This window comes from Calypte anna, chromosome 5A (assembly GCF_003957555.1).
Source record: "Calypte anna isolate BGI_N300 chromosome 5A, bCalAnn1_v1.p, whole genome shotgun sequence".
Taxonomy (NCBI): Eukaryota; Metazoa; Chordata; class Aves; order Apodiformes; family Trochilidae; genus Calypte; species Calypte anna.
The window spans coordinates 40,027,906-40,054,260 of NC_044251.1; the positions used below are offsets into that span (position 1 = coordinate 40,027,906).

The 26,355-nt window shown below is 39.3% G+C and overlaps 1 protein-coding gene across 1 annotated transcript; it reads left to right on the forward strand.

Moving 5' to 3' along the window:
* On the forward strand, nucleotides 1-25,984 carry DLGAP5 (DLG associated protein 5). The gene is made up of 19 exons (XM_030452209.1): nucleotides 1-36; nucleotides 3,610-3,860; nucleotides 5,789-5,997; nucleotides 7,678-7,770; nucleotides 8,733-8,817; nucleotides 10,819-10,923; nucleotides 12,027-12,091; nucleotides 13,749-14,044; nucleotides 14,416-14,537; nucleotides 14,621-14,750; nucleotides 15,139-15,224; nucleotides 15,781-15,941; nucleotides 17,754-17,846; nucleotides 19,531-19,750; nucleotides 21,601-21,835; nucleotides 22,167-22,218; nucleotides 23,149-23,311; nucleotides 24,677-24,726; nucleotides 25,796-25,984. Exons 2-19 carry the CDS (start codon nucleotides 3,620-3,622, stop codon nucleotides 25,916-25,918), a joined length of 2,529 nt encoding a protein of 842 aa, XP_030308069.1. The 5' UTR covers nucleotides 1-36; nucleotides 3,610-3,619; the 3' UTR covers nucleotides 25,919-25,984.
* Nucleotides 25,985-26,355: the final 371 nt, after the last annotated feature.

A 26,355-nucleotide genomic window follows, 5' to 3' on the forward strand; every position in this document is an offset into this window, starting at 1 on the left:
CTCAGCCCCGCAGCGCAGCGCCGGGGGTCGGCACAGGTACGGGGGGACCCGGGGGACCTGGGGGCTGTGGGCTCGGGGCTCTGAGCTCTGAGCTGGCCTGAGGGCTCTGAACTGGCCTGGAAACACGTTGGGGATGAGGGGAAACCTGAGGGGACCCCTCAGAGCAAGGGGCTGGGAGGGGGAGGTTCAGCTTATCGGGACCCCCGGGTCAAAACCGCCGAGCCCCGACTGAAGAACAGTCGCTAAACTTGCCGGGTTTTTGTTGGGAAAATGTTTGTTTTGGTCTTCCTGTGGTGGTTTGTCACTGTCCGGGCTAAAGATGCGAGCTGAGCACAGAAATGTTTTTTATATCCCTGTTGCTCTTTCGGTTTTTGAGACGTTGCGGGTCAAAAGTGGTTTTTTTCCCCTCGCTGCTTTTTAATAAAAATCAATCCTTTAAGTTTTCAGCGTTAATTTGGGTGGTCTACACTAGCCAGTCACAGAGTTGTTTCTTCTGTGTAAGCTCTTCGTCCTGTTCCTGCTATTAATCTTTAATTGATGCTCGTTTTAATTCCAGTTAATCTTCTAGCCTCCTGTTTGGGTAAAAGGCAGTCAGAAACCATAACCTGGAACCAAAAAGGAGACAGGTATTTTTGTCCTAAAGAGAGGCTGAGGTGATTGAACACCCCATACGTTTTTAATGAGCCCTGAGAGATCAGGAGATCTCTTAATTGCTTTTGCTGACCTGGGATGTGAGTTGATAACACCCTTGTGAGAAGCTCATGCTGTATTTCTGATATATTTTTATTTAATAATATAAATATATATAATTTGTATATATTTATAATAATATATAATAACTGTTTTAAGTTACAGATGGGTTCTTCTGCAGGATGACTTGTTGAAAGGTAGACCACTTGCTCTTGAGGCTTATTCAGGGCAGAGAGCTTTAAGTGGACTTGCACTAAAGCTGGGAAAATACTGTTCAAAGTGAAAGGCTGAGCATGGCATTTAAATGTGTTCAATATTTATCAGTGTTTAAGGCAAAGTGTGCAGCTCTCTGTAAGCTTGCCTTGATAAGTAGCAATGCCTAATCTGTGGACAAGGGGATATGTTGCCTTCCTGCAAAGCACTGAATTAAAAATCATGCATGCCCTTGCAAAAGCCTCCAGCTGTACTTACAGAGCATGTTGAAGGATTCCCAGGCACAAGGAATTTGTCCTGCAAGCCCACAGAGGATGAGTTCAGAGGCTTGGAGCTGGCTGCTGCTTTTAGGAATTACTTTTATCCACTGGGTTTAAAAAGCCTGCAGTTTCTAGGAGGTAGATAGTTGAGATACATTATCACCAACTGTTTTCTTCATGTTTTGCTATTGCACTGTGGGAATTTTACATAAGATAAAGTCAAAGATAATTATTGGAGATGCTAATAAATTGAATTAATCTTCATTAATTACATGTACAGTAATTACATGTGTGTTGCATTACAGTTGCATGTAAAGCAAGGCAGATATGACCTATGAACAACACTTGGGTTAGTGTGATTGTTTCCAGTCATTGTTAATTGGCATCTTTAATCAATTTCTGAAAGTTGGAATATAAGATGCAAGGTGAAATGTGAGATGCTCACAAATCAGAGGGCACTGACATGGATGAGCTCCTCCAGGATGATGTGATCCAGCCTGATTTGAATGCTTTAAGCTGAGCTTTTTTTATTATTATTTGCTCATTAACACTTCCATTGACCATTTTGCTCTCCTGCAGCACTGAAGGTATTGCCAAAGAAGTGAAATGTACCCATTTAAGATATCTGACTCCCACTTTATTTCCAGTATCATTCCAAGCAGTTCCAAATGGTTGTGCAGGTACTTTTGGTGCTGTGCAAGTCACTCACTACATGAATATTTCCCTGAAGTGGGGCAAAAGGAGCTGCCACTGCTGGTAGTATCTGAACAGCCTTTGTATTCCTTCATAAGGTAGCTTAGATTTTCTCCTTGCTGCTTTTCCCATAAGTATACACAGGTTAAGAGTTCATTGTTATTGATTTATTTCTGTTAGTTATTTATTTTTGTGGGTTTTTTCTGTTTGTTTGTGTGTTCTTCTGACATTTGGATTTTCCAGTGATGCTGCTGGTGCTGTTTTTGGTTTGAGTTACCTGTAGCAAATGTGAAACCCTGTACATCCATAGCTGAGGCTGATCTTTTCAGTCTGGTTTACTGATGATTCCTTTCCCTTGACCAAAACTTGCTGTTTTGAAATTAAAAACCTCAGTAAATGACCACTTTACTGATCAATGAGAAACTGAGAGAACACCTGCCTTAGGAAGAAAGGCTGAGAGACCTGGGGCCTTTTAGTCTGGAGAGGAGAAGACTGAGATAATATATAAGTAATGAATATAAATATATGAGGTCTGAGCATCAAGAAGGAAGGGACAACCTCTTCTCACTTGTGCCCTGTGATAGGAGGAAGGGTAATGGATTCAAAATACAGCACAAGAAATTCCACCTCAACATAAGGAAGTATTTATTTATATAATATATAATAATATTATTATATATAAGTAATATAGATATAAGTATATAAGTAATGAGATAATATATATAAGTAATGAGTATAAATATATAAGGTCTGAGCATCAAGAAGGAAGGGACAACCTCTTCTCACTTGTGCCCTGTGATAGGAGGAAGGGTAATGGATTCATAACACAGCACAAGAAATTCCACCTCAACGTAAGGAAGAATTTATTTACTGTAAGGGTTACAGAGCCCTGGCACAGGCTCCCCAGAGAGGTTGTGGAGTCTCCTCTGGAGACTTTCAAGACCCATCTGGATGCATTTCTGAGTGACCTGCCCTAGTTTTGGTCCTCTTCTGGCAGGGGGTTGGACTCAGTGATTTTCAGAGGTCCCTTCCAACCCCTGACATTCTGGTTCTGTGATTCAGGTTTAGCTCTGTCACCCTCCTTGCTGTGAAGTTGCTTTCTCTAATTAATGGAAGGTGAGATTTCTAAAAGACACTGGTTGGGTTGCAGTCAGAACAATTTCAAGAACTGGTTCTGAACTCTCTTCCAGGGAGAATGCATGAAAACCCTGAGTAAAACAGCCTTCAGCTTTTTCAACTGATGTTTCCATCAAGTCCTCCTCAGGTTAAAAAAAAGTAGGGAGAAATCCTGCTTGAAATAAATTGCTATTGTATTGCAGTTGCATCCTGGAGACTCTGTTGGGAAATGGTGCCAAGTATTCTGCTGCACAACAGAAATGCCATCAGATAGGGTATAATCTAAATGCTCAGTGGCAATGTTGCTTCCAAGTATTGTCCCACACCCTTGTCATTTTCTTGTGTGTCTCCTTAATGTGAAAAACAGCTGTGGTGGAAACAAACCAGCAGGACAATCCCTGGCAGTGACACAGTGTCTCCTGCTACCTCTGTGGCTGGCTTGTTGACCACTTATCAAAAAAAAATAATCTGCTTACTGCATGAAATAAAGAGAAATAATGAAGTTTCATTACTGAAATTGCCATTTGTGTTTTCCATGGTGTGCACACAGAAACAAAGAACCTAGAGGCTTTGTTCCTAAAACAAAAACTCTTTTTTTAAGTTTTTCCCTAACCATGATGATTTATTTTTTGTTTAGGGTCATCAGGATGGCTGCTACCTCCCAGTTTGCCAGTCGGTACAAAAAGGATTTGAGTACAGAAGCTCTGAGGACAAAAGTGGCACGCAGGAAATCTGTGCTTCAAAAGGAGAACAGGCACAAGCTGTTTGAGAAGGGCAGACAGTTTGGCTTGGCAGATGTCAATGTTCAGCTCCCAAAAGAGAGGGGAATTTCTGGACTAAATGAAAAAAGTGAAGCATCTTCTCAAGAGAACAGCAGTGTGAAACAGAGTGAGTAAAGAATGGGTATAAAGCCTTTTTTAAAATTAAAGATGTCTTTAAGTGGATCTAGTAACATCATAGGTTAAAAATCTTCATTTGAATAAAAGGTTTAAGGTTAAAGATTTTAATTCATGATTAACAGTTCTTCTAACAGTTAGAAAGAAAATCAAGATAAAGTCTTGGTAGAGCTTTATCCTCCTTCCTTTTTCTCGTGGTATGAATAAGGCTTTTCTCTGGTTTCTCTGCAGCAGCTAAAGGAAGAATACATTTTGCTATTAATATGCAATGGGAAGTCTCTTAATGATTGCTTTATTGTTCACCCTGTTTTAAATCTCATCTAACATGTAACTGGTGTCTGTCATGTGGTTAAAGCAGCTTAGAAATGGGAAATTGTATATTAGAATCATATATATATATAATAATTGGGTGAATGCATGGCATAATTTTATTTTTTAAATTGCTGGGTTTTGGTGACTTAGCTTTCCTGGTTCTTCTGGACTTCTATGGCCTAGGGAATTAAGTTAATCTTTAAAAATGTTAACAGATTTCTTTAGAAATATTTTCACCTTCAGTTTTTTGGTAGCAGAGGATTATTGGAGGAAGAACTCATGCCAAATATGAAATGTAACAAATGTATAGCTTTTATAATTTTCAATTTTTATAATTTTCAATAAATTAAGTAGCTATTCATTTTTCAGATAGACACATAATTAAAATATAGTATTATCTTTTTTCTTTCCCCTATAACTTCTGCTTGATTTATTCTCAGGGGCAGATTTTGGCATCTAAATATGACAAAATCCATTTTTCAATGAGATTACAAATGTTTCAACGGAGAAACAGCTACAAATAAACTAATAAGTTGTTAAAGGGTTAACTTTCATAGAATCAGAGAATCATAGAATTGTCTGGGTTGGAAGGAACCTCAGAGATCATCAAGTCCAACCCTTGATCCACTCCCACTGCAGTTCCCAGCCCATGGCACTCAGTGCCACATCCAGGCTCTTTGGAAAGATCTCCAGACACGGAGAATCCACTACTTCCCTGGGCAGCCTATTCCAATGCCTGATCACCCTCTCCAGAAAGAAATTCTTTCTCATCTCCAACCTAAACCTCCCCTGGCACAACTTGAGACCCTGCCCTCTTGTCTTGCTGAGAGTTGCCTGGGAAAAGAGCCCAACCCCCCCTGGCTCCAACCTCCTTTCAGGGAGTTGGAGAGAGTGATGAGGTCTCCCCTGAGCCTCCTCTTCTCCAGCCTCAACACCCCCAGCTCCCTCAGCCTCTCCTCACAGGACTTGTGCTGGATCCCTTCACAGCCTCCTTGCTCTTCTCTGGACCTGCTCCAGCACCTCAAGCTCCTTCCTGAGCTGAGGGGCCCAGAACTGGACACAGGACTCAAGCTGTGGCCTCCCCAGGGCTGAGCACAGGGGCAGAATCCCTTCCCTGGACCTGCTGGCCACGCTGTTCCTGAGCCAGCCCAGGATGCCATTGGCCTTCTTGGCCACCTGGGCACACTGCTGGCTCCTGTTCAGCTTCCTGGCAATCCAGACTCCCAGGTCCCTTTCTGCCTGGCTGCTCTCCAGCCACTCTGTCCCCAGCCTGTAGCGCTCCATGGGGTTGTTGTGGCCAAAGTGCAGGACCCAGTGCAGTTACCCTTTGTAACCTTGCAGGAAGAAACGGAGATGAATTTACAGTATCCCTCAGATCTAGATGTGAGGAGTTGTATTTAAAAGCTGAAGTTTACCATTAGATATTCTTCTAGTAAGAGAAATTAAGATTTTAGCAAACATAGATTCCATGTATTTGCATTTGCATACACAGATCCAGACAGTTTTCTGCACTTCAGAACTTTTTTGAAATGTTCTGGCTTGCTTAGCAATGGCTGCAAAAATGTCTTCAAGATTTTATAACCTCTCTGTCTTCCCTCTTGGCTCCAGAACAACCTCCAAGTGCAGCCACCAAGAGGCTCAATGAACGCAGGGAAATGCTCCAGCGTTATAAAGAAGAAAAGGAACTCAGGAAACTGAAGGAGCAGAGAGAGAAAGCAAAAAAGGGGGTGTTTAAAGTTGGGTTATATAAACCAACTGTGCCTGCATTTCTTTCTTTTATACCTGAAGATCCAGTGATAGTGAAGCCAAGAGAGAAGGTAAATAGAGCAATATTAAATATCTAAAGGAACTATAGTAAAATTTCTATTTTGTAGAATCATGGAATATCTGTTTCATAGTCATCAAATATATGTATTTATCAAACACATGTATTTACATGTATAAATATATGTATTTATATGTATCAAATTCTGTTACAGAATTCTACTAATTACAGTTAAATTCTACAGAATTATGTTATGCCAAGCAGTTTATTTTGTAAACACTTCATACAGATTTGCTTTTTTTTAAGGAACAATAAGGTCCTGTAGCTTAAGTTTTTAAAATCAAAGCTGAAACCAGTACTGGTGTTATCTCAATATTTGTGTTCATGACCATGCTCTCAGGTCAAAAACTGGAATGATTTGTCCCCAAATGAAACAGCTAATTTGGTAGCAAGCTAATTTGGTAGTAAGAAGGTAATAAGAGCAATATTAAATATCTAAAGGAACTATATTATAATTTCTATTTTGTAGAATCATGGAATATCTATTTCATAGTCATCAAATATATGTATTTATCAAACATGTATTTACATGTATATGTATTTATATGTATTAAATTCTGTATTTATCTACAGAATTATGTTATGCCAAGCAGTTTATTTTGTAAACACTTCATATAGATTTGCTTTTTACAAAAAAACAACAAGGTCCTGTAGCTCAAGTTTTTAAAATCAAAGCTGAAACCAGTACTGGTGTTATCTCAATATTTGTGTTCATGACCATGCTCTCAGGTCAAAAACTGGAATGATTTGTCCCCAAATGAAACAGCTAATTTGGTAGTAAGAAGGTAATAAGAGCAATATTAAATATCTAAAGGAACTATATTAAAACTTCTATTTTGTAGAATCATGTAATATCTATTTCATAGTCATCAAATATGTTTTTATCAAACATGTATTTACATGTATATGTATTTACATGTATTAAATTCTGTATTTATCTACAGAATTATGTTATGCCAAGCAGTTTATTTTGTAAACACTTCATATAGATTTGCTTTTTACTAAAAAACAATAAGGTCCTGTAGCTTAAGTTTTTAAAATCAAAGCTGAAACCAGTACTGGTGTTATCTCAATATTTGTGTTCATGACCATGCTCTCAGGTCAAAAACTGGAATGATTTGTCCCCAAATGAAACAGCTAATTTGGTAGCAAGCTAATTTGGTAGTAAGAAGGTAATAAGAGCAATATTAAATATCTAAAGGAACTATATTATAATTTCTATTTTGTAGAATCATGGAATATCTATTTCATAGTCATCAAATATATGTATTTATCAAACACATGTATTTACATGTATATGTATTTACATGTATTAAATTCTGTATTTATCTACAGAATTATGTTATGCCAAGCAGTTTATTTTGTAAACACTTCATATAGATTTGCTTTTTACAAAAAAACAATAAGGTCCTGTAGCTCAAGTTTTTAAAATCAAAGCTGAAACCAGTACTGGTGTTATCTCAATATTTGTGTTCATGACCATGCTCTGTTTAAAAACTGGAATGATTTGTCCACAAATGAAACAGTTAATTTGGTAGAAAGCTGGTTAACTTGTTCCTATTCAATCCATTTGACTTCAGAAGCTTTCTGAATTACAGACTTGACCCATTTTGCACAGGTGTGTTGCTTTTCACACTCATTTTAACTCTCATTTCTTTGGGGTTATTTCCAGGCAGCTCCTGCTTTCTCTGGGAGGATCACTCGATCAAAGGCCAGGAGCCAAGAAGAAAAAAATGTGATACCAGCTACATCTAAGCACTCTATGGTTTGTTTTTTTATATCATTTCCAGTGAATAAATTTAGAGGAAAGGGTATAATTATCCTCTGGAGCATAACTCAGGGTTCTGCACTTGTAAGTTGAGTTCTACCTCCGTGGAGGTTTTCTTGGTGAGAAAGCCAAATTAGAGCAGAAAAGCTTTTAGGAAAAAAAAAAGCTGATAGACCTTAGTATGCTGGTTTGAGTAGTTTGAGCCTCTGAGGTACAGAAGCTTTGATTAGGTCAGTACAGAGAGAACTTGCAGGTATCCTCTGCATCAGTTTTCCAATAAAATCAGTCAGCAAGCACTGCAAGGATGTGTAAAGGCAGTAGTAGTTTACATAGTTTGTAACTTCAGAACCAGTGCATTTCCCATGAATGCAGAAACTCTCATGAATGCAGGTTATAGAGTCAGATCATTCTTCACTCAAAAATTACTTCAACTTTGGCATAGTTTTACTGAGAATCTGGGCAGCCCCTCCTGCTATTGCTTGTATTAAAAAGTAGGTTTTTATGAGGACTTTCACCAGCAATAACCTGTAAAAAGTTATATTTTTAATCTAGCAATCTTGCCTTACCAAACTTGAATGCCTTTGAAGGATTTCCAGTCATAACTACAAACTTTACAACTGAGGGGTTTTTTTTCTGAAAATTGTTTTTTTAAAATGTGTAATATGTACATAAAGATGCAGCAGTAATTAACACCTTGTTTCATAGTAAACCAAAACTGTTTCTTAAATTTCATTCTTCATTCTTTTTTCTGACAAATTCCTTATTGGTTGGATAATGCATGCTAACACATCTCAAATGAGCTATTTCAGTAATCCTTAGTTTCTTTTTACTTCTTAAAGCTCTTGGTGCCAAATTACTTGACCATTTGTCTTCCTGGCTCCTAGGAGAGATGAAGGAAATTTGGCAACTTCATTTCTGATAATCTGATGCTTCACAAAAAGCAAATTCTTCTCTTGTAGGTCTCAGCCAATGGGCAAAGTGGGCGCCCTACACAAGCAGGGCATAAACAGACCAGCACAGCCAAAGTGGCTGAAAAAGAGAAAGGTAGGAAAGTAGAGTGATCCCTACAGCTGAATCTGTAAGGACATTGCTGTTTTATTTTTCTGGCTCAGTAGTTGTGACATTATGGGAGGGGGGACAAGGAGAGGGTTTTGGGTGTAGGAACTGAGTTTTTCTGACAGGCATTCCCCCCAGCTAGGACAAAGGGCAGCAGTTGGCATTTAGGTATATGTTGTCTCTTACTTGTTGCCTCTTTAGGCTGGGGGAAAAGGAATGCAGGACACTTAATGGTTACTGATTATTCACCTTGGGAGAGGGGAAAGAAGAAGGTCAGCAGGCAGAGTTGCGTGACTGCTGGCTGCCTTAGCACCTGGAACTCTGCAGAGCTCCAGATTTTAGTTTGTCTCCAGGGACAATATCACATGGAGTAGTTGCTGCTACTACAAGAGAGCAAGGGACTTCACCTGGAAAGATGCAGAAGAGCTGACAAGTAAAATATGAATTTTTCATGGTGTTGTGGTTAGCCTGAAAAACAGCTGCTTGTATGAGCTGTGAATATTTTCAGTGAAGTTTCTTTCCCCTGTGCAGCAGATGCTCTGTTGTCTGTGGTCTCTAAATGAAACTGCTCATGGAACTGAGCAGTAAGAAAGGTTTGGAAAAGGATTGCTTGCAGTGAAGCACATCAGCACTTGAATGCTGGGAGACAGGAGCCCAAACTTCTGCTGCACAGTAGATGTGTGGTTGTCTGCTGCAGTAAATGACAAGTCCAGTCTTACATTTCCATATCCTTTCTGGATCTGTCCCTTTCCATGTGACAATTACATAACATTTCTTAAGAAGACAAAACAAAAAAACCAACAAACAACCCATGCCACCTTTAAGGATCTAAAATATTTTTTATTAGTAATTGTTCCTAACAGCCCAGTGATGTCCATGCCTTAGTTGATAAGGGTAAGCCACATGAAATATTGGCATTAATGCAAGATATTCAGTAATTCAGAGTGAAATGACTCTCTCCTCACTAAGTTCATTAAATCAGCAAGCAGCAGACCTTTATTAAAATAGATTTCAGAAATACCTTCAGTTAATACTCAAAAAGTCTTTTATCTGTGTATGATATAACAATTAAAACCTCTTTCTTAAAATTATCTACTAGACTTGATGCTTTTTGCTGAATCAAGAATATGATTGTATTTGAACATCAGTATAATAATGTTAGGGAAGGGAATGTTTGGATAAAATGTTACAGTTACTTATCTAGAATTTTTTTTCCCCAACTTGTCAGCTCACAATTCTGTGGAAGCTAGGATGACATTAAAAACACAAAGGGCATCAAGAGTAGTTTAGTGGGGGTACTAGAGTTCAGGTAGATGTATAAAGGGAAGGTATGAAATAAAGAGCTTCTGTTTAAATTTTATGTGCAGGAGGCTGCTTTTTAGTTTCCTTAAAAAAAAAAAACAGTCATAAAATACAAAGATGAAAATTGCTAAGATGGGTAATACAATGCATGGACTTGAGTAATGTTTTAGAAAACAAGTCAGGTGGGATTCATTTTAAGGAACACTACATTAAATTCAGACCTCAGAATAGTTTCATATAATGACATAAAATCTTGTTACACAGATGGTTTGTTTAGACTTGGAGCTGAGCAAATAACCATGGCAAGCTGTTACTCCAGAAAGCTTCATCTATAAAATGGGGTTGATTCCAGTTGTAAGGAACCTCAAAGAGGGTTCCTTAAGCTTTCTACATCTGGCACACTGGTACCTTGTTGTTGTGAGGTCCTGGAGATACTCTACAACAAAACCATCTCCAACCAAAGTCCTTCAGAGTGCTGCCTTGATTCCAAGGCTGAGCTGTGCTGTCCGTGTTGAGCACTGTTTGCATTGAACTGACCAAAAAACCCTGTAGATTCCAACAAATGAATGCAACTAATAATTGCTAGTGCAGTTTCCTGTTTCCTACAAAATGTAGACTTGCAATTAGATTACTAGAATGCAGCTCCTTATTAAGCTTTGAAACCTCTGGAATTACCGTGTCCTCCAGTGTTGCAGGCTGCAGTCCAGACAACCTCAAATGTCAGAATCACCAGAGCAGCCTCCTCTGCAGCCAGGCAGGTGCTGAAAACATCAACTGCTGCTGCAACTGCTGGTAAGTGAGGCAGTGAGTGTGCTCCTCCTTGTGTAGCTTGAGATGATATGTAAGCAGAGGAGTAATGGGATGTACAGAGATACCATCTTGCACTGGAAACAATATATGTACATCTATATGCTGCTGTTAGGCTCATTGTCAAGTTATATACTAAGATAACTCTGTCTTTAGTCTCTTGCTTATATCTCAGGCACTGTTTTGTGCTACAGATACAGATCAGCTTGTGTCTCATTGCTTTTACACTGCTTTTTGCTGTGTAACTGACTCTTTTAAACAGACTGTATGTAAATCACACTGAATTGTCATGTAAGAAAAGGACTAAATATCACTGAGACTCTCATCTGGAACTCTTGGGCAATATTTAAATCAAGATGTTGAAACAAACATTGGAGAATTACCCATAAAATCCGTTGGTGTGGAGCATCAATACCCATATTTTAAACTGAAATTTTAATAATTTTAAACTGAAAGAAGAAATAGAGAACTAGTAAAGATTGATTATTATCTATCATTATTATGTCTGTGCTCAGAAACAGAGACTTCTGGAAGAGATGAGAGCCTGTGTTCTTCAGGTCAGGAATTTTATTGTCCATGTTTACTAAAACAGGGACACATGATGGGAAATGATTAATACATAGCCATGTTCTCAGGATATTTTTAAGAGTGTTTTGCACTGTCCTGTGTGTTGTATGTGTCAGGAGTAAACTCCAAGGCTGAAAGCACAGCTTGGATAGTTTTAATTCCCCAACAGAAATCCTGTGCCTTGTAGAAATTAAAAATCTAAACCCACACTGACTTAACACTCTCTCTTCAGCCTTTCAGGAAATAAAATGACATATTTTTAGAATATGACAACACCTAAAGAGTCATGACTTAACCTATTTTCCTTTCTTGGAGATACATTTAGTAGGCTGTTAAATCCTAGGCCAGGTTTTCTTTTGAATGAACTTCTGCAATGAAGTGCCTGCCCTCTATCTTGTTCCAGTCAAGAAAAAAAACAGCCTCTCCCTGTCTCTAACCATTGAACTTTCCTGGCAGTCTTTTGGTGAAAGATTGTCTTAATCAGATGCCTTTTTGACTTTTGGGAGCTTTTCTTACTGTAGGTAACCAGCCACAGAGAAAGAATGTAGGAAAGCAGAAGAAAGCAGTGAAACCTGACATCCCAGAGGTGGGTCATTTATTGTTTGAAATGGGAAAGAATTAAAAGTGATTTAAGAGCCAAAACCAGTGTGATTGTAGTTCAAATGTAGCTGTGTTCAAGTAGAGAAGTAATAGGTTCACTAATAGGCTAGGTTTTGAGAAGATTATTTTTATATATATATATTTAAATATATATTTATATATTTGGAAGTATTTCAGTTGCCATATTTTTAAAATTAAGGTCAAATGTAGTTTGCTTATATGGATGACTTGATTACTGCTCAAGGTTTGGGCAATGATTTAACTTGGGCAAGAAGTTCTTACATGATATGTCTGATGTTTAACCCAGTCAAAAAGAAATGCCTGCTTTGCTGGTTTTATCCAACATTTGTAGATTTTGTGCAGTTATTCCTTTTTGAAATGTACTCTGAATCTCTCCTTTCATGCCAAGGTAATGAATGACATTGAGACTTTAAGAAATGTGTTTTTAGGTTTGGAACCATGAAAAAATAAAGCTGGTAATCTTTTTCCCTGCAAGGCAGACATCTCATAATTAAAGGCAGTCATTGTGGTTCTCCATGCCACTGCTAGGACATTTTTCTGTCTCTACAGCAGCATTTGAATTCACTCCCACCCAGGTTCCCAGACAATTCTGTGTGTGTGCTCATGCACTGACAGTGCTGTGCCAGATTAGTGCTTTTCCTCCTCTGCTCTTTGCCATTCCCTCATGCCCTGTGTCTCCCTCACACCTCCCATCTTCACTCCTCCTGTAACTGCAGCTGTGTTCCAGTGTTGTCCTGAAACTGGTGCTACCACACACAAACACTGACACAGGGCCAAGAGGCACTCACATCTTGGTTAAGTGCCTCCTGACAGGCAGGAGCTGCTTTGTGCTGCCAGTTGCTGTAACCCCAGTCATCTCTTGACAGGAGGTGTTAAGAGTTGAATTCAAAGCTTACATTCCAAGCAGGAGTATCTGAAGTATAAATACCATTTTCAGTGGTTTGAAGATGCATATTTTCTAGAAAAACAAATCCAAGCTCTCTGGGCTGGTTTGAGCTAACAATATCTGAATATAAGCACCTCACAAATGAGTTCTGCATGATGATCCAGTCACTCATCTCACAGGAATGTGTGTTCAACTTACTAACTTTCTCCTCCTTTAATGACCCCCCTGCTTCAGTGGTCCTAACTGCACTTGTCTTGGGCTGCATTCCTCAGCTATCAGCTTATTTCAGCCTGTTCCTTCACCTTTGCAGTAGAGTATGTGTATAAATTGTGATTATTCAACAGGCCTGGTTGGATTTGGAGCCAGGAATTCTGCTCTTGAGGAGCTTAGCAGCTCAAAGCTTTTGTTTCTTGCAGCAAGCATTTGCTAGGTTTACTTACAGGTTTGTTTGATGAGGTGTTCTGCTACTTTAGTCCCTTCAGTGGATTGTTTCACTCCTTGTGGTGTTCTGCCTGTTGCTAGAATGATCCCCAGGTGTCAGAACCAGTTGGGCTTAATGGTAAATCATGATTTCTGAATTCATGGCTTCTGCAGGTGTATTCTGTTGTAGAAAGTGACTTTCCTGAAATAGTTCCCTTCCTAATGGCTTTCAGTCATGTTATAATTCACCCCATGCCTCTAGTAAACACTTCATTGCTTTAATAATGTAGTGTTCTCTTTGTTTGTACTGTTATAGGTAATTCCTTCTAAACATGAAGTGGATAAAAAGACCCAACTCAGTTCAGCCACGAAAGGTTCTGCAACTGATTCTAAATGTTCAGCACCAGTAGAACTTCAACAGGAGCAAAGCTCACCAGAAAACAAAACCAATTCAGCTCCAGGGAGATCCAGGACCCTTTCTTTTGCACCTCAAAACTTTGTGTTTCAGCCACTGAGTGGATTAGCAACCTACAAAGTTACACCCATGACTCCTTCTAGGGCAAATGCCTTTTTGACACCTAGTGCCTTCTGGGATTTCTCAGCCTCTCCAGTGTAAGATTCTTACCTCTAATGGCTTAAAATGCAAGTGAAACTCTGGGGTGCTACAGAATACATCATCATCTCTCTAGAGAGAATCTCTGTGCAACCATTTGTTGTTTTTTGGAACACCTGATCACTGTGCTTGCTATCATTGGTTAAATAAGAGCTTAATACAACAGCAAAGAAAGAACAAAATCCATAATTCTTTCTGTGCTTTAGAAGTAGAGCAGCTCCATATATTAGGGACTGTGTCATGTGTCTCTCTGCACAGAGTTATTCAGTTTAATAGGATTTGCTTGGGGTCTTTAGCACAAATTGTGCTTTTCTGTGTATTTTTTCATGTTTGATGTCAGTGTCTCAAGGTTTCTTATCTTTGTTTCCAGTAATATAACTGAAAAATCCAGTGAGACTAAGGCACAAGAGCCTGATTTAAAAAGTCCATTTTCACCTGCTGGTAAAGACAGCGAAGAACAGCAAAGCCCTACAAACTGGAAAGGAGAAGAAGGTAGGAAGTTCACAATTAGTTAATTGTCTTAATGGTTTTAGTTTTTTACCAGATATGGAACAAATACCTTTTGTGTTTTTCAGCAATTGAATCAGATGAAAAAGCTTCAGTTCAGAAACCAAATGAAACAGCTCCTGTCTCTGGAGAGATAACAGAGTTTGATATGAAGTCAGATGATGTAAGAGAGCAGGAGCATGATGTGGCCTATTTCAGGTTTGTGTTCATTTAAATTAAATTAATTTCCCTGTTGTCCTTAACATGAGTAACAAGACATCTTGTAAAGATCAACTTGTGGATGTTGGTGTCTCGTGGCACTGCCTTGAGCAGGCACACAGTCCTGTTTTCCCTTTTTTCTTGTGAGTGCAAGGAAAGAATAAAACATTCTGGAGACTGACACCTTGTCCTAAGGATCACAAGGTTGAAAGCAGCAGCAGAGAAATTGCACCTCAGCCAGTCAGCAATCCAAAACAATCCAATGGCTCTCAAGGCACCTCAGCTTCCCTGAAAGTAAAAGGATGCTGATCATTAACAGTCCTTCAGTAGTGACAGGAGTTAGAAAAGCCTCCAAAACCTCATTTTTTCACTTTCTCTTTATTTTTAGAAACATCCTTCAGTCTGAGACAGACAGGCTGATGTCTCAGTGCCTCCAGTGGGATGGAAAATTTGAACTGGACATTCCAGAGGATGGTAAGACTAAACCTGTAACAGGGTTGTTATGGTAACTGAAGAGGACAGAGGGAAGTGTGTATCTGAATATATTTGCCAAATGTCCCTGTCTACAGCACTTGGTAAAAGCTGTTTTAGATAAGGTTTAAGAGTCTATCTGCCTCAAGACAAAAAAAGGCTGCTTTATCTCCCAGTACTGAAATTAATGTGTAGTACTTGGTGTCATAGTGGTTGACACTAAAGTGAAAACCAAGTGCCTATCACTACAGTTTTCTGTTGTCAGTTTTAAGTGTAGGTAAATGTATGAACTTTATTTAAAATAAAACCAGCTTCATTAAAGTTAGATTAAACTTAGAATTAAGTGTCCTTATGTGGGGAAAATGAAGATAAGTCAAAAATGCTTATCTGAAAGACAAAGATAATTATTATTTTTTTAAATAAGTTTAGAGCAGTTCAAGGAAGTGATGTGTTCCCTCTGAGCTGTATTGCAGTTCAAACAATTAACTGATTTAAATCACTTGTGAACTGATGGGTTGTTCCAAGAGGTTTTTCTTTGTTGTTTTCTGCTTGCTCTCAGCTCAAGATCTCATTCGCACCACAATTGGCCAGACCAGGCTGCTCATAGCAGAAAGGTTTAAACAGTTTGAAGGTCTGGTGGATAACTGTGAATTCCAGAGAGGTGAAAAACAAACAACGTGCACAGACTTGGATGGATTTTGGGATATGGTTAATTTCCAGGTAGGTACTTTCATGTTAAACCATCAGAATAACTTATTTACAAATGATGGATTGAAACTATCTTTTGTTTGAGTAATCAGATTCTGATTTTTTAATACATAAAAAATGCAAGCCCTTGTTCACACTTCTTGATGGTGAAACACTTTCTGATCTGTACCATCTGGTGTAGATAAATTGGTAATTCATGGACCAGTTTTCCTGCAGTGTCTTCTTGTGGCCCCTGTGTCTTTTTCTCTGGAATGAAGGTGAATAGCCAAGCCTTATGCTGGTTTGGAGTGAGGATGCAGTCATGATGTCTCCCTGAACCAAAAGCTGGGAGCTTTGGGAAAAATCTTGGAGCTCACCTAGAAAGTAGGGATTCCATGCTTCAGTATGAGAATAATGCAGAAACTTCATTAACCTTGGTTAGGAGTGAGCTTAGATGGTAGAAAACTTCATCTCCCTTTCCTGTTGATTCTTCCATTGATTTTGGAATAAAATCTAGTATTCTAAGTTACCAACATGTCTCACAACAGTAAATCAGCATTCATCAAAGGAACTCACAACTAGTTAAAAGAAAAAGTAGGGATTCCATGCTTCAGTATGAGAATAATGCAGAAACTACATTAACTTTGGTTAGGAGTGAGCTTAGATGGTAGAAAACTTCATCTCCCTTTCCTGTAGATTCTTCCATTGATTCTGGAATAAAATATTCTACATTATCAAGATGTCTCATAACAGTAAATCCACATTCATCAGAGGAACTCACAACTAGTTAAATCAAAAGGATTTATTGTTAAGGTCCTAGTCCTAGGTCTTTATTTCCCTCCAGGACACCTCAGGGCTTGATTTGCTTATACAGCAGAGATACTTGAAGGGAATTTTGCTAGAACCAGGAACTTGAAATCAGGGGTGCTCACTATTTCCCTGGGAGCAGCTCAAATTTCTCCTGAGCATTCCCTTAGGTACAGTTGGACTAACAGAACTGCTAACTCTGCCCCTTTTTACCTTACTTTTTTTTTTTGTGTGTGTGTCCTGGGAGTTTCAGGGAGGATTTATAGGACTTGTCACTTCAGTGTCTGGCCTGCTGTGCCCATTAGTGAATCATAGAACTGGCTGGGTTGGAAGGGACCTCAGAGATCACCAAGTCCAACCCTTGATCCACTCCCACTGCAGTTCCCAGCCCATGGCACTCAGTGCCACATCCAGGCTCTTTGGAAAGATCTCCAGACACGGAGAATCCACTACTTCCCTGGGCAGCCCATTCCAATGCCTGATCACCCTCTCTGTAAAGTGTCTCCATGCCAAAGCACAGGAGAACAAGGTCAGTCAGGGAGGAGGTAATGCTGCAGAGCCAGTTTGCCATGAACAAGCCAGAGGCTGCATCATGAGGCTGTTCAGCAGTTTCAAAGAGCAAACAAGCTTGCATGGTGTGTTCCTACATAATGGAGATCTCCTGCTTGTTTGGGTAAAGGTGATTATGCAATTAATGTGTTCTTTTGCATTCCTCACATGCAACCCTTGTCAAAGTTGCTTAAGTCAGTGCTAGAACAGGTTGTAAACCATCTCCTTCATTTCCAATGTTAGATCTTACTGAATGATTCTATTCCCATACTAACCTTTAAACTACAGAACATCTCCCAGTCCTCCCATCTCATCTGAATTTTGTGTATATTGACATAACCTTCATGCCAGCTGGATGAGAGTGTTTAATACTTCACACGGTGCTTGGCTGTGCTTACATTTGTCACCTGGTTTTATGAGACACTGTTCACAGTGTGAGCCTGAGAAGTCTTGCAAATGAAACCTGTAATTTTCTGGGATTTCCAATAGATAGAAGATGTGAATAAAAAGTTTGATAATCTCAAGAAGCTTCAAGACAATGACTGGCAGCCACTTGATGTCCCAAGCAAAGCAATTGTCAAGGTATGAATAGCCTGTAAAATGTGTCTGCTAAGGCATCAAGAGATGTTATAGTATCTAAAATATAGAAAACATATATTATTATTATAATATTATAATATTGTTATATTGTTATATTATAATTGTAGAATATAATATATAATTATATTTAATATATAATATATTAAATATATTATATATAATTATATATTATATATTGTATATTATTATATAATATAATATATAATATATATAATATGTATAATATATTATATAATATATAAAAGTATACATATAATTATATAATATAAAATAAATAGTATATAATAAATAATATATAATAAATAATATATAATATAATTATATTAATAGTGTAATATTATTATATTATGTGCTATAATATTATAATAATATTATATTGTTAATTATACTTATTAAATTAAAATTTTAAATAAGATTATTAAATATAATTATTAAATGTTAAAATTAATACTTCTATAATTAAAATATATTATTTATATTATAATATATATAATATATCTAAAATAACTAATAAATAAGTAAAACTTATAAAACAATGAATAACTAAATAATAAACTTATAAAATAACTAATTAATAAATCTAAAAAACTAATAAGCTGCTCTTGCAGTGACAATAACCCTTCTTAAATGGCAGGTCCTTCTAAAGCCCTGCTCATCTGGTTTCTTTACATGGCAGTGTTTAAAAACTCAGTGAAATTCCTTTCAGGTTGTGCCCTTCTCCCAGCTGAGCTTGTTGCTGTCAGTAATGGTAGTTCCCACTTTTGGCTGGGAAGATTAGAACTAAAAATCAATATTTTTGGGGGTCATGGGACTCTTTGCTAGTAAGATGGATCTATTAAATTTATAATTTAGAAATTTACCCTTGAGTTGAAGAACACTTGATCCAGGCTGTGCCTGTGGCACTGATGTCACTGAAGAGGAAACCATGCAGGGATTTGGCAGTGGCTGCCAGCTCTGAGCAGTGAGTGCTCAGTGATAGTGGTGTCCCAGCACCCTGGGTTGTATTAAACTGGGGATTCTCTAAGCACAAATGGACCTAACACTCTCCAGAAGTTATTGCAAAATAAGTTTTAATGTGGGCTATTTGTTCTTTGGTTTGGAATACAAAATTGCTTCTAATGACTGAACATTAAGTCATATTCACATGTCCTAAGCTCCATCCAGTTCCTTGAGACTGCTCAACTCATCATAAAAGTGATATGAAGGTTGGTAAGAAACTTCAGGCACAGAAAAACTGGAGAGGAGTGAATGTCAGAATCCTGCAGATGCTCCAAGACACAAAACTTCTTTTAAAATATTGACTACCAGGGGACACTTCCCTGTCCTACTGGTGTTTGTCCTGTGGTTACTTTATTCCCCTGCCACTAGGAGTCCCTGTATCCCACTGTTTCCAAAAAAAGTTAACTGGATTTGTTAGGAAAACCTTTTACTGAGTATTTCTAAACAGCAGATTCAGTATGAAAACTGCTTTAATGTTGTCACCTCAAACTGAGCTGAACAGCTGAATGGCACCCAAGAGATTCCAGAGGTGACCAAAGACCTTGCATATCTCTTCCCTGTTGCTGTCTCTGTGTGTGGCCAGCAGCTGCACAGATGTTCATGTACAATTGCTTCTCTCTGAAGCTTCCAGCTGTGATGAAGACTTTTTTTTTTTTTACCATTTCAGAAGAAGACTCTTCCAAATGGAGTGTCTAAACCAAAGCTGGGAGCTGCTGGGAGAGCTGCTGCCCGAAACAGACTTGCTGCTGTAAAAGCAGCCATGAGGGATAAACTGAAGCATGATGAAGGTGCTGATGGCACCCAGCAGGAGAAACCAGCAGAAGTTGAAAAAGTGGTTTTTGAAGCAGGATTTTTCAGAATTGAAAGTCCTGTGAAAACCTTTCCAGGTGAGTGAAGCTTTAACCATGATTTCTGTGACCTGAAAAGAGTTTAAACAGTCTCCCAGGGGAGAGGAATCGGGTTGTTTATACTGGAAACAGCTCCAGCACTGGACACAATTAATATTTCAACTAGTGATTAATTTTGTCAGGGATACAAAGTGAAGTGTTGCAGAGGAATGTATTGATTTGAGTGATTGTGGCAGCATGAAATCTCTGCTTAGACAGAGAGGGAAAAGTGTCTGGTTTGTGTTTTTGCAACATGTGTTGAACAATGAAGTTTTAATCTGAGTGCTCCCAGACTGAGCTGGGGAACCCATTCATCCAACTCAGTGCAATTTAATATCAGACATTTCTACTTGTGAGACAACAACTGGGATTTTTTGAAACTAAATCTCTTCAAAGCTGCAAATAAGGGGTACCCCTGACCTGTATACATGTTCAGCAAGTTTGTAACACAGTTCCAGTCTGCTATAAAAGCTGTTTCATAGTTATTTTTATTTATCAGGTGCTCAAAATATCATAGAATCCTAGAATTGGCTGGGTTGGAAGGGACCTCAGAGATCATCAAGTCCAACCCTTGATCCACTCCCACTGCAGTTCCCAGCCCATGGCACTCAGTGCCACATCCAGGCTCTTTGGAAAGATCTCCAGACACGGAGAATCCACTACTTCCCTGGGCAGCCCATTCCAATGCCTGATCACCCTCTCCAGAAAGAAATTCTTTCTAATCTCCAACCTAAACCTCCCCTGGCACAACTTGAGACCCTGCCCTCTTGTCTTGCTGAGAGTTGCCTGGGAAAAGAGCCCAACCCCCCCCTGGCTCCAACCTCCTTTCAGGGAGTTGGAGAGAGTGATGAGGTCTCCCCTGAGCCTCCTCTTCTCCAGCCTCAACACCCCCAGCTCCCTCAGCCCTTCCTCACAGGACTTGTGCTGGATCCCTTCACAGCCTCCTTGCTCTTCTCTGGACCTGCTCCAGCACCTCAATCTCCTTCCTGAGCTGAGGGGCCCAGAACTGGACACAGGACTCAAGCTGTGGCCTCCCCAGGGCTGAGCACAGGGGCAGAATCCCTTCCCTGGACCTGCTGGCCACGCTGTTCCTGATCCAGGCCAGGATGCCATTGGCCTTCTTGGCCACCTGGGCACACTGCTGGCTCCTGTTCAGCTTCCTGGCAATCCAGACTCCCAGGTCCCTTTCTGCCTGGCTGCTCTCTAGCCACTCTGTCCCCAGCCTGTAATATGTCATTTTTCACTTTCTACCTTATTGCAATCCATGTGAAATCAGTATTTTTTGTAATCTTTGATTCTTTGGGAGCTGTTCTGCTTCTCTCCCATTTCTAGCTCATCAGTTCCCTTGGAATTTCCCAGTTTATTTTTTTATGTAGGTCTCTGTCCTCATCACAACACCAGCAATTCTTTCATGTGCTTATTGTTAGTAGAGGAGACCTGAAAAGCTTAGGGCAGCTCTGGGTGTAGGCAAGCTCTTGCAGATAATCTGCTATAAGAATCAATTCTGAATCTTTCTAGTTCTATTAAAATTATCTCATGTAAAAGATGGAAGTTAATGACAGCTCTTACCAAATGGACAGCAAATCTCATTATTCTGGGCTTTTTGTGAAGGGAGAGTTATTACTGAATTGTTTAGCTCTGGAGTTAAGGTAGTTTTGTAACTTATTGACCTCCTCTTGTCACCTTTGTTCAATTCTTGCAATATATAAAAGATTTCAATGTAATATTTGTATAAAGCAAACCAGGAAGCAAAAAATAATAGTGCTGCTGGGTAGAATCTGAAACAAAGAGCCAATTTCATCCTCTGGAAAGTGCTGTAGCAATGAAATGGTTTTTGAAACACTTTTCAGGCTTGGTTTCAAAGACACCTGGCAGATCTTGTGAAAAACTGGCAACTCCCAGCTCATCCAGCAGAGCTTTGCTTCAGAGCATTCCTCCTGTTCTGTGCAACCCTGAGGATACAACTGCAAAACAAACACCAGTGCTCAAAGGCTTCCACCCAGCACACCATTTAAAAATGCAACTATTTCCCACTGGAAAAACTCCCCCACTGGAAAAGCTCCCTGATGGTTTTCTTGAACAAAGGTAGGTGTGTTAAGGCAGCTTTTACTTCCTACCAATAATTTTATAATTTCAAGTGAATTAATACCCCCATTATATATTACTTTTCAGTTCTGAAGGTTTCAAACTCCTTGTATCTTTTCCCTCAAGCAAATCATAAGATCTTTGCCCAAACTAAATCTTGCTGCTTGGGTAGAATTTGGGGGGTTTTAACACAGAAAATTTGATCCAGCTTGACCAGTGCTAACCAAGCAAGTCTGAGTGCAGAATAAATTGTAAGATCAGTTGGGGAAGTCAGAACATGAAGTGATGAAGTTGCTTGAGAAGAAAGAAACCATTTTTATTTCCTTTTCAGCATTTCTGTCTCTGCAGAAGAACCCTGTCCTGGCACAGCAGAGGGAACCAAGGTAACTCTTGTGTGGTTCATAGAAAAATTTGGGTTAGAAGGGACTTGTAAAGGTCATTGGTCCAACCCCCCAGCTCATTGATATGCTTTAAGTGGTTTTTTTTTTAATATATATTTTTATTAGCCCCAGACACTGGACTTCCAATTAAATCCTTATCAAGTTATTCTCTATTCCTCCAGCTGGTGCTTTTTCCTTCTCAGTGTGGACAGAGATAGGGACTGCTGCAGTTTGGGGACCTTCTTTAGCTCTCTGGGGACAACTTTTGGATCTCCTGGTGGCTGCTCTATGACAACACTTATTGCTTGGGCAAGCAATGGGCTTTGAAGTCCATTACCTGTTTTCTAGTGTGAATTTTTTTAATACTTTTGCATTTAAGGACCATAACTAAGGGCAACAGTAGTGTTTAGCCCTCCTTGTGCTGTCACCACAGAGGCCTGGGCTGGGATACTGGTTAAAGGTACAGCAAGAGCAGGGTTATTGATACAAATACCATAAATCCATGCCCTGAAACATCTGAGGACTTGGTGAGTAAAAAAACTAAGTAAGAAATTAAGTAAAAAAACCAGGAATGTGGTCTCCATAGTTTAGATGTTCCTGTGCTACTCAGTGAAGGCCAATGCTGTGCACTTCATCAACCTTGAGAACCTTTCACTGGAGTTGGAGTATCTTAATTTGATTTGTTACTCCTCAGATCTATGCATGACAGTGACAGTTGTTGTCCCAGCCCAGGACATGCTGGCTTCTGTCAGCTCTTTGTGCTTTCTGCACCAAAAGCTGAGAAACTTCTTTTTATCTCAGATAAAAAAAAAATAAAAGAAAAATTCCTTGTGTCACAGGGGCTGCCTCATGTCCATCTGATTTCATTGATATTTTCTCTTTTCTCTGAGAAGTAAACACAGCCTCTCAGTTAAAAATCCTCTTTTTTTTCAGGTGCTGGAAAATCCTAGCAGTGAATTAAGGACTGGGAGGGAAGAGATGGAACTATCTGCTGCAGAGCAACAGGGACAAGATGTTGTCATGTGCAGTCCAGAGAAGGAAACCTGCACAGAGACCAACTCTGCTCAGTCTGCAGAACCAAAAATACACCAAACAGGTTTGTGTCTCACAGCTGCTTTGTGTGCTTTGTGGGGCCCTTATGTTTATTTTAATTTTTTTTTTAATTTTTTTACGATCACGGAATCCTAGAATTGGCTGGGTTGGAAGGGACCTCAGAGATCATCAAGTCCAACCCTTGATTCACTCCCACTGCAGTTCCCAGCCCATGGCACTCAGTGCCACATCCAGGCTCTTTGGAAATATCTCCAGACACGGAGAATCCACTACTTCCCTGGGCAGCCCATTCCAATGCCTGATCACCCTCTCCAGAAAGAAATTCTTTCTCATCTCCAACCTAAACCTCCCCTGGCACAACTTGAGACCCTGCCCTCTTGTCTTGCTGAGAGTTGCCTGGGAAAAGAGCCCAACCCCCCCCTGGCTCCAACCTCCTTTCAGGGAGTTGGAGAGAGTGATGAGGTCTCCCCTGAGCCTCCTCTTCTCCAGCCTCAACACCCCCAGCTCCCTCAGCCTCTCCTCATAGGATCTGTGCTTGAGTCCCTTCACCAACCCAGTTGCCTCCTTTGGACCTTTCATTACTCTTTGAAACCACTGCCACTGTAGCTTGGTTGATCTGCACACTGTGAGCAAAACCTCCTTTAGCTGGTGTGACTTACACATACACTTTCTGTATGGTTTCAGTGTGATATGTGAAGGAGAAAGCTCATGTAAGAGGCTTGAAGTAAAACTAAATGCAGACAGCTTGGAGGTTGTTATTGGTTTTCTTCAGTAAATGCAGAAAATAATGCTGCTGTTTCAGCTTTGGCATCATCAGACTGTTTCTGGGGGCTTTGGGTTTTTGGTTATGGGCTTGAGGGTTTTTTTGTTGGTTGGGTTTTTTGCGCTTTTGTCTCCTTTTTGTCTCCTTTTTGTCTCCTTTTTGTCTCCTTTTTGTCTCCTTTTTGTCTCCTTTTTGTCTCCTTTTTGTCTCCTTTTTGTCTCCTTTTTGTCTCCTTTTTGTCTCCTTTTTGTCTCCTTTTTGTCTCCTTTTTGTCTCCTTTTTGTCTCCTTTTTGTCTCCTTTTTGTCTCCTTTTTGTCTCCTTTTTTTTTCTGCCTTTTTTTCTCCTGCTTTTTTTTTCTGCCTTTTTTTCTCCTGCTTTTTTTTTCTGCCTTTTTTTTCTGCCTTTTTTTTCTGCCTTTTTTTTCTGCCTTTTTTTCCTGCCTTTTTTTTTCTGCCTTTTTTTCCCTGCCTTTTTTTCCCTGCCTTTTTTTCCCTGCCTTTTTTTCCCTGCCTTTTTTTCCCTGCCTTTTTTTCCCTGCCTTTTTTTCCCTGCCTTTTTTTCCCTGCCTTTTTTTCCCTGCCTTTTTTTCCCTGCCTTTTTTTCCCTGCCTTTTTTTTTTTAATGAAACATTCTTATTTTTCAGATGTTTCACACAGTGATTTGACATCCCTTGACAGCAACCCTTGTGATGTGGTAAGTTGGCTTTCAGGTTTGTTTGACTCAGACAATCTGCTTGGTCCAGTGCTGACTTTCCCTGTAGACTCAGTTACTGCACCAAGTGAAACAAACTCCTGAAGATCTTATCAAGCCAGTTTGTATAACCTAAGGTAAATATAAACCACAATAAACCTGTGGCTCCTGCTGTCATTTCTTATTGCACATGATGAGTGTGGCATGAATCAAGGTATTTGTAACAGAAGAATATCAGCTTCTCACCAGATTTATCTTTTAAATGATGTTTCTTGTGGATTTCCTTGTAAATATTTACTAACATAATGAAGAGCTTGGCCTTTTCCTTCTTTCTTCTTGGAGTTTTTCAGGCTTGGCACATCCCTTTTTTTATAGCTTTATCTTTCAGAGCTGGAAGGAAGATTCAACAGGGAAAAGCAGGTGCAAAAACTTTGTGGTTATTTAAAGAATTTGGGTCTCCAGGTTCCTTGGTCTCCTCTGAAAAGCCCTCTTTACAATCTGGATTTTGCTGCCTGTAGTGCACCACCTATTGATTTCTTTTTTGTGTGTGTGTCTGGAAACAAATTTCTCTTAGGGAAGTCATGGTAATTTATAATTACATTATAAATTTATATGTATAAATATATTTATATAGCATTTATAATTATTTTTAATTGCTTGTAATGATTTTTGGAACTGTGGCAGTTGCTTTTGAACAACCTCACATATAAACAAACACATTTTGGTGCATGAAATACCCTGGCTGGCTGCAGGTTCCAGCTCTGCCTCAGGGATCTGTGCTTTGCTTCTTCTAAAGCTGTGATGTGACTACAAAACAGAGAGAGAAGCAAAAGAATTTTGTGTTTCTCTTGCTCCCTTATCCCATTTTCTGCTCATTTTTGCCCCACAGTGTCCAAGTGGCCTCTGAAATAGGTACCTAACACAGAGAAGCAGCTGCCTGGCAGAACCCATGGTGTTTGCACAGATGTCATTAGAGGAATTTGCTTATTTTTTGTCTTTGCAGTGGTGTTGTTATTGCAGAACACATCATTTTGCCTTAAATACTTCCTTCACACTCTGGTTTCTCCCACAGCCCATGCTGGATGCTGAGCTTCCCTTCACTCCAGTCAAGAGCAAAGCCCAGAAGTTTGCAGCAGCTGAAGCATTCACAGACCTGATTGTATTTTCTCCCCTTTCTCCCTCTGGGAAAAAATGAAAAGGGACTTGAAATGCCAAATGTATAAATTGTATTAACCAAAAAAAAGAAAAACAAAAATCAAACTGCAGAGGATTTCTAGATGACAGCATGCTACCCTGGGGCTGTGTTCTGTGAGGGATGAAAACCTTTTCTTTTTACAGTGGAACTTATTAAAATGTTTTTTAATGTTTTATGGTGAGGTCATTATGCACTGTAATGTACCTGCTGTGTGTCAGGGGTGTTTGCTGCTTTAGCTGATGTCTGCAGACCTTCAGTATTTTATCAACCTTCAATATTTTTTATTTCTCTATCTTTTCATGTATTTTCTGTCTACTTCAAATTCTAAAACTCTTCCTCTTTAAGCTTTTCCTTACTCACCTCAGGAATTATTGCTATGAGATGCCATCAGACCAACTCTCTCTGACACAAGGACACCCTCTGGGGGGGTCAGATCA